The sequence below is a fragment of the Oncorhynchus gorbuscha genome, linkage group LG20, assembly GCF_021184085.1.
Source record: "Oncorhynchus gorbuscha isolate QuinsamMale2020 ecotype Even-year linkage group LG20, OgorEven_v1.0, whole genome shotgun sequence".
Lineage (NCBI taxonomy): Eukaryota > Metazoa > Chordata > Actinopteri > Salmoniformes > Salmonidae > Oncorhynchus > Oncorhynchus gorbuscha.
The window spans coordinates 41,913,726-41,927,735 of NC_060192.1; the positions used below are offsets into that span (position 1 = coordinate 41,913,726).

The 14,010-nt window shown below is 48.0% G+C and overlaps 1 protein-coding gene across 1 annotated transcript in view; it reads left to right on the forward strand.

Moving 5' to 3' along the window:
* The window catches only part of gbe1a (glucan (1,4-alpha-), branching enzyme 1a), a 202,430-nt gene that overhangs the window by 140,916 nt on the left and 47,504 nt on the right, over nt 1-14,010 (forward strand). The window contains exons 12-13 of the mRNA XM_046317104.1: nt 4,594-4,704; nt 5,547-5,718. Of these exons, the coding sequence (XP_046173060.1) occupies nt 4,594-4,704; nt 5,547-5,718 (283 nt within the window). The remainder of the gene's footprint in view (nt 1-4,593; nt 4,705-5,546; nt 5,719-14,010) is intronic.

Consider the following 14,010-nt stretch of genomic DNA (forward strand, 5'->3'; position numbering starts at 1 on the left):
AGATGGGATGGAGTATTGCTGCAGAATGCTGTGGTTGCCATACTGGTTAAGTGTGCCTTGAATTCTAAATAAATCACAGACAGTGTCACCAGCAAAGCACCATCACACCTCCTCATCCATGCTTCACGGTGGGAACCACACATGCGGAGATTATCCATTAACCTACTCTGCGTCTCACAATAAACCAAAACCTCAAATTTGGACTCATCTGACCAAAGGACAGATTTCCACCAGTCTAATGTCCATTACTTGTGTTTCTTGGCCCAAGCAAGTCTCTTCTTATTGGTGTCCTTTCGTAGGCGATTCCTGCAGCAATCGACCATGAAGGTCTGATTCACACAGTCTCCTCTGAACAGTTGATGTTGAGATGTGTCTGTTACTTGACTCTGTGAAGCATTTATTTGGGCTGCAATCTGAGTCTGGTAACTCTAATGAACTTATCCTCTGCAGCAGAGGTAACTCTGGGTCTTCCTTTCCTGTGGCGGTCCTCATGAGAGACAGTTTCCTCACAGCGCTTGATCGTTTTTGCAACTGCACCTGAAGAACTGTTCAAAGTTATTGAAATGTTCTATATTGATTGGCCTTCATGTCTTAAAGTAATGATGGACTGTCGTTTCTATTTGCTTATTTGAGCTGTTCTTGCCATAATATGGACTTGGTCTTTTACCAAATAGGGCTATCTTCTGTATACCACCCCTAACTTGTCACAATACAACTGATTGGCTCAAACGCATTAAGAAGGAAATAAATTAAACAAATTAACTTTTAACAAGGCACACCTGTTAATTGAAATGCATTCCAGGTGACTTCCTCATGAAGCTGGTTGAGAGAATGCCAAGAGTGTGCAAAGCTGTCATCAAGGCAAAGGGTGGCTATTTGAAGAATCTCAAATATAAAATATATTTAGATTTGTGTTAACACTTTTTTGGTTACTACATGATTCCATATGTGTTATGTCATAGTTTTGATGTCTTCAATATTATTCTACAATGTAGAAAATAGTACAAATAAATAAATTATTGAATGACAACAGTCCATTTTGGGCTCTCCTGAGTGGCGCAGCATCTCAGAGGTGTCTCTACAGTTCCTGGTTCGAATCCAAGCTGTATCACATCCGGCCGTGATTGGGAGTCCCACAGGGCGGGCCCAGTGTCATCCGGGTTTGGCCGGGGCCCGTCATTGTAAATAAGGACTTGTTCTTAACTTCTTGCGTCGAGCCAACCCGGATCCGGGATCATGACTACAGCCTCAAGCTCATTACCATAACGCAACGTTAACTATTCATGAAAATCGCAAATTAAATTAAATCAATATGCTAGCTCTCATGCTTAGCCTTTTGTTAACAACACTGTCATCTCAGATTTTCAAAAATATGCTTCTCTACCATAGCAAACTAGCATTTAGCATTTAGCGTTAGCATTTAGCATTTAGCGTTAGCATTAGCAGGCCACATTTTCACAAAAACCAGCTAAAACATTCAATAAATCATTTACCTTTGAAGAACTTCGGATGCTTTCAATGAGGAGACTCAGTTAGATAGCAAATGTTCAGTTTTTCCTGAAAGATTTTTTTGTGCAGGAGAAATCGGTCCGTTTGGCGCATCACGTTTGGCTACCAAAAAAACCCGAAAATTCAGTTATCCAAACGCCGAACATTTTTTCCAAATGAACTCCATAATATCGACTGAAACATGGCAAACGTTGTTTAGAACCAATCCTCAAGGTGTTTTTCACATATCTCTTCAATGATGTATCGTTCCTGGAAGTATGAGTCTCCTTCTGTAACGCAAGGTACAATGGTTGCCACTGGGAATTACGCACCGATTTAGACAAAGGGCACCGGACGGCCCCCTGGTAATTGTAGTCTCTTATGGCCAATCTTCCAATGATATGCCTACAAATATGCCACGATGCTGCAGACATCTTGGATGAACGGCAGAGCGCATAAGCTCGTTCACAGCATATTCACAGCCATATAAGGAGACGTTAGTAAACACAGCTTCAAAAATCCTGTTCATTTCCTGTTTGAAGTTTCATCTTGGTTTCGCCTGTAGCATTAGTTCTGGGGCACTCACAGATAATATCTTTGCAGTTTTGGAAACGTCAGAGTGTTTTCTTTCCAAGGCTATCAATTCCAAGCATAGTCAAGCATATTTTCGTGACAGAATATTGCGCTTAAAACGGGCACGTCTTTTTATCCAATAATGACATAGCGCCCCCATAGGTTGAAGAGGTTAACGGACTTAACGGACTTGCATGTCATACTATTTCTGTCCACACAGCATCAGATACAAGGGCTGTGTATAGTAAGACAGAGGGGCGCTGTTTCGCTCACTCGGATGCTTTCTCCGATGAGAGAGTTTCAGCCATGCTTAATTGAAGGAAAGTTGGCAGGTGCACTGTTCGGATGCTGGAATTATTTTGTGCACAAACCTGTGACCTATTTTTTTTAATGGGCAGTGTATCCAATAGGCTTGAAGGAACTTGAAGTCAATTTGCCCAAAAAAATGATATATTTACTCTGCTTCTGTACAGAAATATATTTTCAAAATCACCAGAGAGACATATCCACAGCGAATCATCATCATTTCAGATGCGTAGCCCTATGCCTATTGTTAAAGGCTGCAATTTGCGCTGAAGGCAACAGGCCTAGCTGATGATTGGCTGTCAGTGTAAAGCGTCTAAGATAATGTGAAGATAATGTCAGTGTAAAGCGTCTAAGATAATGTGAAGATAATGTCGTTTAACATGCTGAGACATGAAGAAGTCAGTCTCTCTCCAGAATCCACTCGGCTGTCTCTCTCTGAATGTATAAGTTATATAAACTCGCTCCCCTCCCTCTCTCTCTGTCTTTCTCTCTCTCCCCTCCCTCTCTCCCCTCCCTCTCTCTCTGTCTTTCTCTCTCTCTCCCTCCCTCTCTCCCCTCCCTCTCTCTCTGTCTCTCTCTCTCCCTCCCTCTCTCCCCCCCTCCCTCTCTCTCTGTCTTTCTCTCTCTCCCCTCCCTCTCTCCCCTCACTCCCTCTCTCTCTCCTCACTCCCTCTCTCTCCCCTCACTCCCTCTCTCTCTCCCCTCACTCCCTCTCTCTCTCCCCTCACTCCCTCTCTCTCTCTCCCTCTCTCTCTCCCCTCCCTCCCTCTCTCTCTCCCCTCACTCCCTCTCTCTCTCCCCTCACTCCCTCTCTCTCTCCCTCACTCCCTCTCTCTCTCCCCTCACTCTCTCTCCCCTCCCTCAACTCCCTCTCTCTCTCCCCTCACTCTCTCTCCCCTCCCTCACTCTCTCCCCTTTCCCTCTCTCTCTCCCCTCACTCCCTCTCTCTCTCCCCTCACTCCCTCTCTCTCTCCCCTCACTCCCTCTCTCTCTCCCCCTCACTCCCTCTCTCTCTCCCCTCACTCCCTCTCTCTCTCCCCTCACTCCCTCTCTCTCTCCCCTCACTCCCTCTCTCTCTCCCCTCCTCCCTCTCTCTCTCCCTCACTCTCTCTCTCTCCCCTCCCTCACTCTCTCCCCTCACTCCCTCTCTCTCTCCCCCTCACTCCCTCTCTCTCTCCCCTCACTCCCCTCTCTCTCCCCTCACTCCCTCTCTCTCCCCTCACTCCCTCTCTCTCTGTCTTTCTCTCTCTCCCCTCACTCCCTCTCTCTCTCCCCTCCCTCTCTCTCTCCCTCCCTCTCTCCCTCACTCCCTCTCTCTCCCTCACTCCCTCTCTCTCCCCTCACTCCCTCTCTCTCTCCCCTCACTCCCTCTCTCTCTCCCCTCACTCTCTCTCTCTCTCCCCTCACTCCCTCTCTCTCTCCCCTCTCTCTCTCTCTCCCCTCCCTCACTCTCTCCCCTCACTCCCTCTCTCTCTCCCCTCACTCCCTCTCTCTCTCCCCTCACTCCCTCTCTCTCTCCCCTCACTCCCTCTCTCTCTGTCTTTCTCTCTCTCCCCTCACTCCCTCTCTCTCTCCCTCCCTCTCTCTCTCCCCTCACTCGCTCTCTCTCTCTCTCTCTCTCTCTCTCTCTCTCTCTCTCTCTCTCTCTCTCTCTCTCTCCCCTCCCTCTCCTCTTTCAAATCCCATTTCTCACTGTTCCGCTCTCTCTCCCTCCCTCAACCCCTCTCTCTCCCTCTCCCCCTCTCCTCCACCCTCTCTCCTCCCTCTCTCTCCCTCTGTCCTCCCTCTCTCTCCCTCCCTCTCTCTCTCCTCCCTCTCGCTCCCTCTCTCTCCTCCCCCTCTCTCTCTCCTCACCCCTCTCTCTCTCCTCCCCCTCACTCTCTCCTCCCCCTCTCTCCTCCCCTCTGTCTCTACCTCTCTCCCTCTCTTCTCCCCCTCTCCTCTCTCTCTCCTCCCCCTCTCTCGCTCTCTCTCTCCTCCCCCTCTCTCGCTCTCTCTCTCCTCCCCCTCTCCCGCTCTCTCTCTCCTCTCCCTCTCTCTCTCTCCTCCCCTCTCCCTCTCTCTCTCCTCCCCCTCTCCCTCTCTCTCTCCTCCCCTCTCCCTCTCTCCTCCCCCTCTCTCCTCCTCATCTCTCTCTCTCTCCTCCCCCTCTCTCTCTCTCCCCCTCTGTCTCTACCTCCCTCTCTCTCCTCTCTCTCTCTCTCCTCCCCCTCTCTCTCTCTCTAGATACTGAAGGAGTTAAAGGATGAGGAATGGGACATGGGGAATATCGTCTACACGCTGACCAATAGGAGGAAGGGCGAAGGAAGCATCGGCTATGCTGAGAGCCACGACCAGGTACTATTGGCCAGTGATATAATCAATAGGGCTGCCGGTCACCGTGGTAACTATTGAGAGTCACAGGAGCAAAGCAGGAAGTAAAAACAAATGTTCTTCAATTCAACTGACAAGAAATCCATTCCGTTGCGTGAGACACGTCAGTTGGATAAACATTCCTCATTCCAACAGTGTCATCATGTTAAGAGTCAGAAACAGACTCCGCCCTCTGGTCCCGCTAAAAGATCAAGTTATTTTATTTTAATGACAAGTGCTATACAAATTAAATGTTATGACTGTTATTTAGACCCCGGCGATAGGGGGACTAGACCCCGGCGATAGGGGGACTAGACCACGGCGATAGGGGGACTAGACCACGGCGATAGGGGGACTAGACCACGGCGATAGGGGGACTAGACCACGGCGATAGGGGGACTAGACCACGGCGATAGGGGGACTAGACCACGGCGATAGGGGGACTAGACCACGGCGATAGGGGGACTAGACCACGGCGATAGGGGGACTAGACCACGGCGATAGGGGGACTAGACCACGGCGATAGGGGGACTAGACCACGGCGATAGGGGGACTAGACCACGGCGATAGGGGGACTAGACCACGGCGATAGGGGGACTAGACCACGGCGATAGGGGGACTAGACCACGGCGATAGGGGGACTAGACCACGGCGATAGGGGGACTAGACCACGGCGAAAGAGGGGCTAGACTCCGGCTATAGGGGGACTCCGGCGATAGGGGACCACGGCGATAGGGGGACTAGACCCCGGCAATAGGGGGACTCTCTCTCTCTCCATGTTGCCAGGCTCTGGTAGGGGATAGTAAAGTATCTCTCTATGTTGCTAGGCTCTGGTAGGTGATAAGTCCCTGGCCTTCTGGCTGATGGATAAAGAGATGTACACCAACATGAGTTCCCTGATCCCCATGACTCCCGTCATCGACCGAGGCATCCAGCTACATAAGATGATCCGCCTCCTCACACACGCTCTGGGGGGAGAAGGCTACCTCAACTTCATGGGTGAGTTGGGGAGAGGGCTACCTCAACTTCATGGGTGAGTTGGGGGGGAGAGGGCTACCTCAACTTCATGGGTGAGTTGGTGGGGGAGGGCTACCTCAACTTCATGGGTGAGTTGGGGAGAGGGCTACCTCAACTTCATGGGTGAGTTGGGGGGAGGGCTACCTCAACTTCATGGGTGAGTTGGGGCGAGGGCTACCTCAACTTCATGGGTGAGTTGGGGGAGGGCTACCTCAAATTCATGGGTGAGTTGGCGGGGGAGGGCTACCTCAACTTCATGGGTGAGTTGGGGAGAGGGCTACCTCAACTTCATGGGTGAGTTGGGGGAGGGCTACCTCAACTTCATGGGTGAGTTGGGGCGAGGGCTACCTCAACTTCATGGGTGAGTTGGGGCGAGGGCTACCTCAAATTCATGGGTGAGTTGGGGGAGGGCTACCTCAAATTCATGGGTGAGTTGGGGGGGAGGGCTACCTCAACTTCATGGGTGAGTTGGGGGAGGGCTACCTCAACTTCATGGGTGAGTTGGCGGGGGAGGGCTACCTCAACTTCATGGGTGAGTTGGCGGGGGAGGGCTACCTCAACTTCATGGGTGAGTTGGCGGGGGAGGGCTACCTCAACTTCATGGGTGAGTTGGGGGAGGGCTACCTCAACTTCATGGGTGAGTTGGGGCGAGAGGGGGCTACCTCAACTTCAAGGGTGAGTTGGGGAGAGGGGGGCTACCTCAACTTCATGGGTGAGTTGGGGGGGGAGGGCTACCTCAACTTCATGGGTGAGTTGGCGGGGGAGGGCTACCTCAACTTCATGGGTGAGTTGGCGGGGGGAGGGCTACCTCAACTTCATGGGTGAGTTGGGGGAGGGCTACCTCAACTTCAAGGGTGAGTTGGGGAGAGGGGGGCTACCTCAACTTCATGGGTGAGTTGGGGGAGGGCTACCTCAACTTCATGGGTGAGTGGGGGGCTACCTCAACTTCATGGGTGAGTTGGGGGGAGGGCTACCTCAACTTCATGGGTGAGTTGGGGAGAGGCTGCTTGGTCAGCCCACAGATAACGTTTAAATGATGCACACAATATCCGCTTTCCCAGGCCAGTATTCTTCTATTCATTTGGGCCAGTAGCTTTCAGTTGGAACTGGCAAATTTATCTGAATGTCCAGCCCTGGGCATGCTAATTTAAAAGATGACTAATCATTATTAGCCTGGTTCTGTATGGAATGAAGGCACATTATTTATTTTAATTTTTCCTTTATTTAACTAGGCAAGTCAGTTAAGAACAAATTCTTATTTGCAATGACGGCCTAGGAATAGTGAATTAACTGCCTGTTCAGGGGCAGAACGACAGATTTGTACCTTGTCAACTCGGGGATTTGAACTTGCAACCTTCCCGTTACTAGTCCAACGCTCTAACCACTAGGCTCCCCATTATAAGAGACAGGTCAGGTGAGATCAAATGATGTGCTGATGCAATCAACTGAAAAAGGGGTATGTTGTTTTCCAGTGTGGTACTCTGTTGTTTTCCAGTGCGGTACTCTGTTGTTTTCCAGTGTTTTCCACTCTGTCGTTTTCCATTGTGGTACTCTGTTGTTTTCCACTCTGTTGTTTTCCAGTGTGGTACTCTGTTGTTTTCCAGTGTGGTACTCTGTTGTTTTCCAGTGCGGTACGCTGTTGTTTTCCAGTGTTTTCCACTCTGTCGTTTTCCAGTGTGGTACTCTGTTGTTTTCCGCTCTGTTGTTTTCCAGTGTGGTACTCTGTTGTTTTCCAGTGCGGTACTCTGTTGTTTTCCAGTGTAGTGTTTTACACTCTGTCGTTTTCCAGTGTGGTACTCTGTTGTTTTCCACTCTGTTGTTTTCCAGTGTGGTACTCTGTTGTTTTCCAGTGTGGTACTCTGTTGTTTTCCAGTGCGGTACTCTGTTGTTTTCCAGTGTTTTCCACTCTGTTGTTTTCCAGTGCGGTACTCTGTTGTTTCCCAGTGCGGTACTCTGTCGTTTTCCAGTGCGGTACTCTGTCGTTTTCCAGTGCGGTACTCTGTTGTTTTCCAGTGTGGTACTCTGTCGTTTTCCAGTGTGGTACTCTGTCGTTTTCCAGTGCGGTACTCTGTCGTTTTCCAGTGCGGTACTCTGTCGTTTTCCAGTGCGGTACTCTGTCGTTTTCCAGTGCGGTACTCTGTCGTTTTCCAGTGCGGTACTCTGTCGTTTTCCAGTGCGGTACTCTGTCGTTTTCCAGTGCGGTACTCTGTCGTTTTCCAGTGCGTCCTCCAGACTACAACATACAACTGTACTCTGTCGTTTTCCAGTGCGGTACTCTGTCGTTTTCCAGTGCGGTACTCTGTCGTTTTCCAGTGCGGTACTCTGTCGTTTTCCAGTGCGGTACTCTGCAGTTTTCCACCATCTCCCTAAGATCAATATCATCCCACTCACACACAGGAGAGATGGGGGAGGAGAGAGTGAAGAACGGAGACCGGGAAAGAGTTAGTTCTGCAATGAAATGGAAAACGGTTTTGTTGGTAAATCATATACAATTACATGAGAGGAGAGAGGAGAGAGGAGAGTTCACTGATAATAATATTAACTTCACCCCACAACTTCTCTGTCTGTCCTCCAGACTACAACATACAATACAACTGTCTATTTAAACTCTGTCTGTCCTCCAGACTACAACATACAATACAACTGTCTATTTAAACTCTCTCTGTCCTCCAGACTACAACATACAATACAACTGTCTATTTAAACTCTGTCTGTCCTCCAGACTACAACATACAACTGTCTATTTAAACTCTGTCTGTCCTCCAGACTACAACAACATACAATACAACTGTCTATTTAAACTCTCTCTGTCCTCCAGACTACAACATACAATACAACTGTCTATTTAAACTCTCTCTGTCCTCCAGACTACAACATACAATACAACTGTCTATTTAAACTCTGTCTGTCCTCCAGACTACAACATACAATACAACTGTCTATTTAAACTCTGTCTGTCCTCCAGACTACAACATACAATACAACTGTCTATTTAAACTCTCTCTGTCCTCCAGACTACAACATACAACTGTCTATTTAAACTCTCTCTGTCCTCCAGACTACAACATACAACTGTCTATTTAAACTCTCTCTGTCCTCCAGACTACAACATACAATACAACTGTCTATTTAAACTCTCTCTGTCCTCCAGACTACAACATACAACTGTCTATTTAAACTCTCTCTGTCCTCCAGACTACAACATACAATACAACTGTCTATTTAAACTCTCTCTGTCCTCCAGACTACAACATACAATACAACTGTCTATTTAAACTCTGTCTGTCCTCCAGACTACAACATACAATACAACTGTCTATTTAAACTCTGTCTGTCCTCCAGACTACAACATACAATACAACTGTCTATTTAAACTCTGTCTGTCCTCCAGACTACAACATACAACTGTCTATTTAAACTCTGTCTGTCCTCCAGACTACAACATACAACTGTCTATTTAAACTCTGCCTGTCCTCCAGACTACAACATACAATACAACTGTCTATTTAAACTCTGCCTGTCCTCCAGACTACAACATACAATACAACTGTCTATTTAACAGGGTTCTCAAAAGGAGCTTAAAAGTACTTGAATTTGGCACTCTGAAATTAGTACACTGGAATACATTGAAAATCTGATATGTTCTCAAGTTGGTCTCAAAAGTACTTCAATTAAAATGAGAGGAGAACATGAAATGATCTAGTCTGAAAAATATTATAAAATGTGTGTGTCTTGCAAATTAATTTCCAGGCGGACTACAGAGTTTTTTTTTCTCCTCGCTGTGGTTGCCAGGCGAGCTCATTCCACCCACACTGCCTCTCAGCCAGGCATGTACAGGACTGACTGATTAGTCTTCGCCAAACATCACATCGGAAAAAGCAAAAATCTCAATTCAATTCTGCCTTTTCTGCTTTATGGAACATTTCTGAGATCATTTTTATATATATATATATTTTTTTTTTTTTCAGCTCATGAAACATGGGACCAACAGTTTACATGTTGTGTTTAATAATATTTACATTGTAGAATAATAGTGAAGACATCAAAACTATGAAATAACACATATGGAGTCATGTAGTAACCAGAAAAGTGTTAAAACAAATCTAAATATATTTAAAATTCTTCAAAGTATCCTTTAATGACAGCTTTGCACACTCTTAGCATTCTCTCAACCAGCTTAACCTGGAATGCTTTTCCAACCGTCTTGAAGGAGTTTCCAAATATGCTGAACACTTGTCAGCTGCTTTTCCTTCACTCTGCGGTCAAGTTTCCAACTCATCCCAAACATATCAATTTGGTTGAGGTCGGGTGATTGTGGAGGCCAGGTCATCTGATGCAGCACTCCATCACTCTCCTTCTTACTCAAATAGCCCATACACAGCCTGGAGATATGTTGGGTTATTGTCCAGTTGAAAAACAGATTAAAGTCCCACTAAGCACTAACCAGATGTGATGGAGTATCGCTGCAGAATGCTGTGGTAGCCATGCTGGTTAAGTGTGCCTTGAATTCTAAATCAATCACACCTCCTCCATGCTTTACGGTGGGAACCACACATGCGGAGATCATCCATTCACCTACTCTGCTTCTCACAAAGACACGCCGGTTGGAACCAAAAATCTCAAATTTGGACTCCAGACCAAAGGACATATTTCCACCGGTGTAATGTAGATTACTCGTGTCTCTTCTTCTTCTTGGTGTCCTTCAGTAGTGGTTTCCTTGCAGCAATTCAACCATGAAGGCCTGATTCACACAGTCTCCTCTGAACAGTTGATGTTGAGATGTGTCTGTGAAGCATTTATTTGGGCTGCAATCTGAGGCTGGTAACTCTAATGAACTTATCCTCTGCAGCAGAGGTAACTCTGGATCTTCCTTTCCTGTGGCGGTCCTCATGAGAGCCACACATTATGAAGGGGACAGACACCAGGTCTACATTATGAAGGGGGACAGACACCAGGTCTACATATGAAGGGGGACAGACACCAGGTCTACATTATGAAGGGGACAGACACCAGGTCTACATTATGAAGGGGGTCAGACCCCAGGTCTACATTATGAAGGGGACAGACACCAGGTCTACATTATGAAGGGGGACAGACACCAGGTCTACATTATGAAGGGGGACAGACACCAGGTCTACATTATGAAGGGGGACAGACACCAGGTCTACATTATGAAGGGGGACAGACACCAGATGTTTAGCCAGTCACCAGAAGTTTAGCCAGTCACCAGATGTTTAGCCAGTCACCAGATGTTTAGCCAGTCACCAGATGTTTAGCCAGTCACCAGATGTTTAGCCAGTCACCAGATGTTTAGCCAGTCAGAGGTTTAGCCAGTCAGAGGTTTAGCCAGTCAGATGTTTAGCCAGTCAGATGTTTAGCCAGTCACCAGATGTTTAGCCAGTCGCCAGATGTTTAGCCAGTCGCCAGATGTTTAGCCAGTCAGATGTTTAGCCAGTCAGATGTTTAGCCAGTCAGAGGTTTAGCCAGTCACCAGAGGTTTAGCCAGTCACCAGAGGTTTAGCCAGTCACCAGAGGTTTAGCCAGTCACCAGAGGTTTAGCCAGTCACCAGAGGTTTAGCCAGTCACCAGAGGTTTAGCCAGTCACCAGAGGTTTAGCCAGTCACCAGAGGTTTAGCCAGTCACCAGAGGTTTAGCCAGTCACCAGAGGTTTAGCCAGTCACCAGAGGTTTAGCCAGTCACCAGAGGTTTAGCCAGTCACCAGAGGTTTAGCCAGTCACCAGAGGTTTAGCCAGTCACCAGAGGTTTAGCCAGTCACCAGAGGTTTAGCCAGTCACCAGAGGTTTAGCCAGTCACCAGAGGTTTAGCCAGTCACCAGAGGTTTAGCCAGTCACCAGAGGTTTAGCCAGTCACCAGAGGTTTAGCCAGTCACCAGAGGTTTAGCCAGTCACCAGAGGTTTAGCCAGTCACCAGAGGTTTAGCCAGTCACCAGAGGTTTAGCCAGTCACCAGAGGTTTAGCCAGTCACCAGAGGTTTAGCCAGTCACCAGAGGTTTAGCCAGTCACCAGAGGTTTAGCCAGTCACCAGAGGTTTAGCCAGTCACCAGAGGTTTAGCCAGTCACCAGAGGTTTAGCCAGTCACCAGAGGTTTAGCCAGTCACCAGAGGTTTAGCCAGTCACCAGAGGTTTAGCCAGTCACCAGAGGTTTAGCCAGTCAGAGGTTTAGCCAGTCAGAGGTTTAGCCAGTCAGAGGTTTAGCCAGTCAGAGGTTTAGCCAGTCAGAGGTTTAGCCAGTCACCACAGGTTTAGCCAGTCACCACAGGTTTAGCCAGTCAGAGGTTTAGCCAGTCAGAGGTTTAGCCAGTCAGAGGTTTAGCCAGTCAGAGGTTTAGCCAGTCAGAGGTTTAGCCAGTCAGATGTTTAGCCAGTCAGAGGTTTAGCCAGTCACCAGAGGTTTAGCCAGTCAGAGGTTTAGCCAGTCACCAGAGGTTTAGCCAGTCAGAGGTTTAGCCAGTCAGATGTTTAGCCAGTCAGAGGTTTAGCCAGTCACCAGAGGTTTAGCCAGTCAGAGGTTTAGCCAGTCAGATGTTTAGCCAGTCAGAGGTTTAGCCAGTCAGATGTTTAGCCAGTCAGAGGTTTAGCCAGTCAGACGTTTAGCCAGTCAGAGGTTTAGCCAGTCAGAGGTTTAGCCAGTCAGAGGTTTAGCCAGTCAGATGTTTAGCCAGTCAGAGGTTTAGCCAGTCAGACGTTTAGCCAGTCAGAGGTTTAGCCAGTCACCTCATTCACTGTGATATTCTGCTTTAGAAGTCTGCAGCAGTCTGCAGCACCTGCCGTTCTGGTGACACTAATTAAAGCTGCCCGTTGGAAGCAAGATGCTTTTCCGTAGCTATTAAGTCAGTCGATTTTCTAATGCCCAATTGAAACAGTCATTAAGCTGGATTTATGTAGTCATGTGACTATGAAATGTGTGTGTTCACCAGGTAGGTGTGTTGTCACAAAACTCTGCTCCTCACTACTCAAATGAAAACATTGGTACTGACTAAAGTTACCATTCATGTAATGTAGTAAAGAACTAGTGAAACAACTTATTATTGAGTTGAACTTTGAAATGAAGGTTGTAGTGATTTTTTTAGGGGATATACTGCCATCTGCTGGCAACTAGAAACAATTGCATCATATTTTTATAACCTTTATTTAACTAGGCAAGTCCGTTAAGAACAAATTCTTATTTACAATGACGGCCCAGGATCAGTGGGTTAACTGCCTTGTTCAGGGGGCAGAACGACAGATTTTTACCTTGTCAGCTCGGGGGATTCGATCTAGCAACCTTTAAGTTACTGGCCCAACGCTCTGACCACTAGGCTGCCTGCCCAACGCTCTGACCACTAGGCTGCCTGCCGCCCCAATTTGTAAGGAAACTATTACAAATTGATGGTCCTTGAAAATAAATATTAGCTCTTGAAAAAGTAGTTGTAAATTCAATTTGCCACTGTCTGTACAGACCCTTATGTAAACACAGTGGAGACCTGATGTCATTACATCCAAGACCACTGCTATACACATCAGCCAGACATCCAGCTCCCCCCGTCTCTCTCTCTCTCTCCCCGTCGGTCTCTCTCTCTCCCCCCATCTGTCTCTCTCTCTCCCCCCGTCTGTCTCTCTCTCTCCCCCCATCTGTCTCTCTCTCTCTCTCCCCATCTGTCTCTCTCTCTCTCCCCCATCTGTCTCTCTCTCTCTCTCTCCCCCATCTGTCTCTCTCTCTCTCTCCCCATCTGTCTCTCTCTCTCTCCCCATCTGTCTCTCTCTCTCTCCCCATCTGTCTCTCTCTCTCTCTCCCCCATCTGTCTCTCTCTCTCTCTCCCCCATCTGTCCCCATCTCTCTCTCTCTCTCCCAACATCTGTCTCTCTCTCTCTCTCCCCATCTGTCTCTCTCTCTCTCTCCCCATCTGTCTCTCTCTCTCTCCCCATCTGTCTCTCTCTCTCTCTCCCCATCTGTCTCTCTCTCTCTCTCCCCATCTGTCTCTCTCTCTCTCCCCATCTGTCTCTCTCTCTCTCTCCCCCATCTGTCTCTCTCTCTCTCTCCCCCATCTGTCTCTCTCTCTCTCTCCCCCATCTGTCTCTCTCTCTCTCTCCCCCATCTGTCTCTCTCTCTCTCTCCAACATCTGTCTCTCTCTCTCTCTCCCCATCTGTCTCTCTCTCTCTCTCCCCCATCTGTCTCTCTCTCTCTCTCCCCCATCTGTCTCTCTCTCTCTCTCCCCCATCTGTCTCTCTCTCTCTCTCTCCCCCATCTGTCTCTCTCTCTCTCTCTCCCCCCGT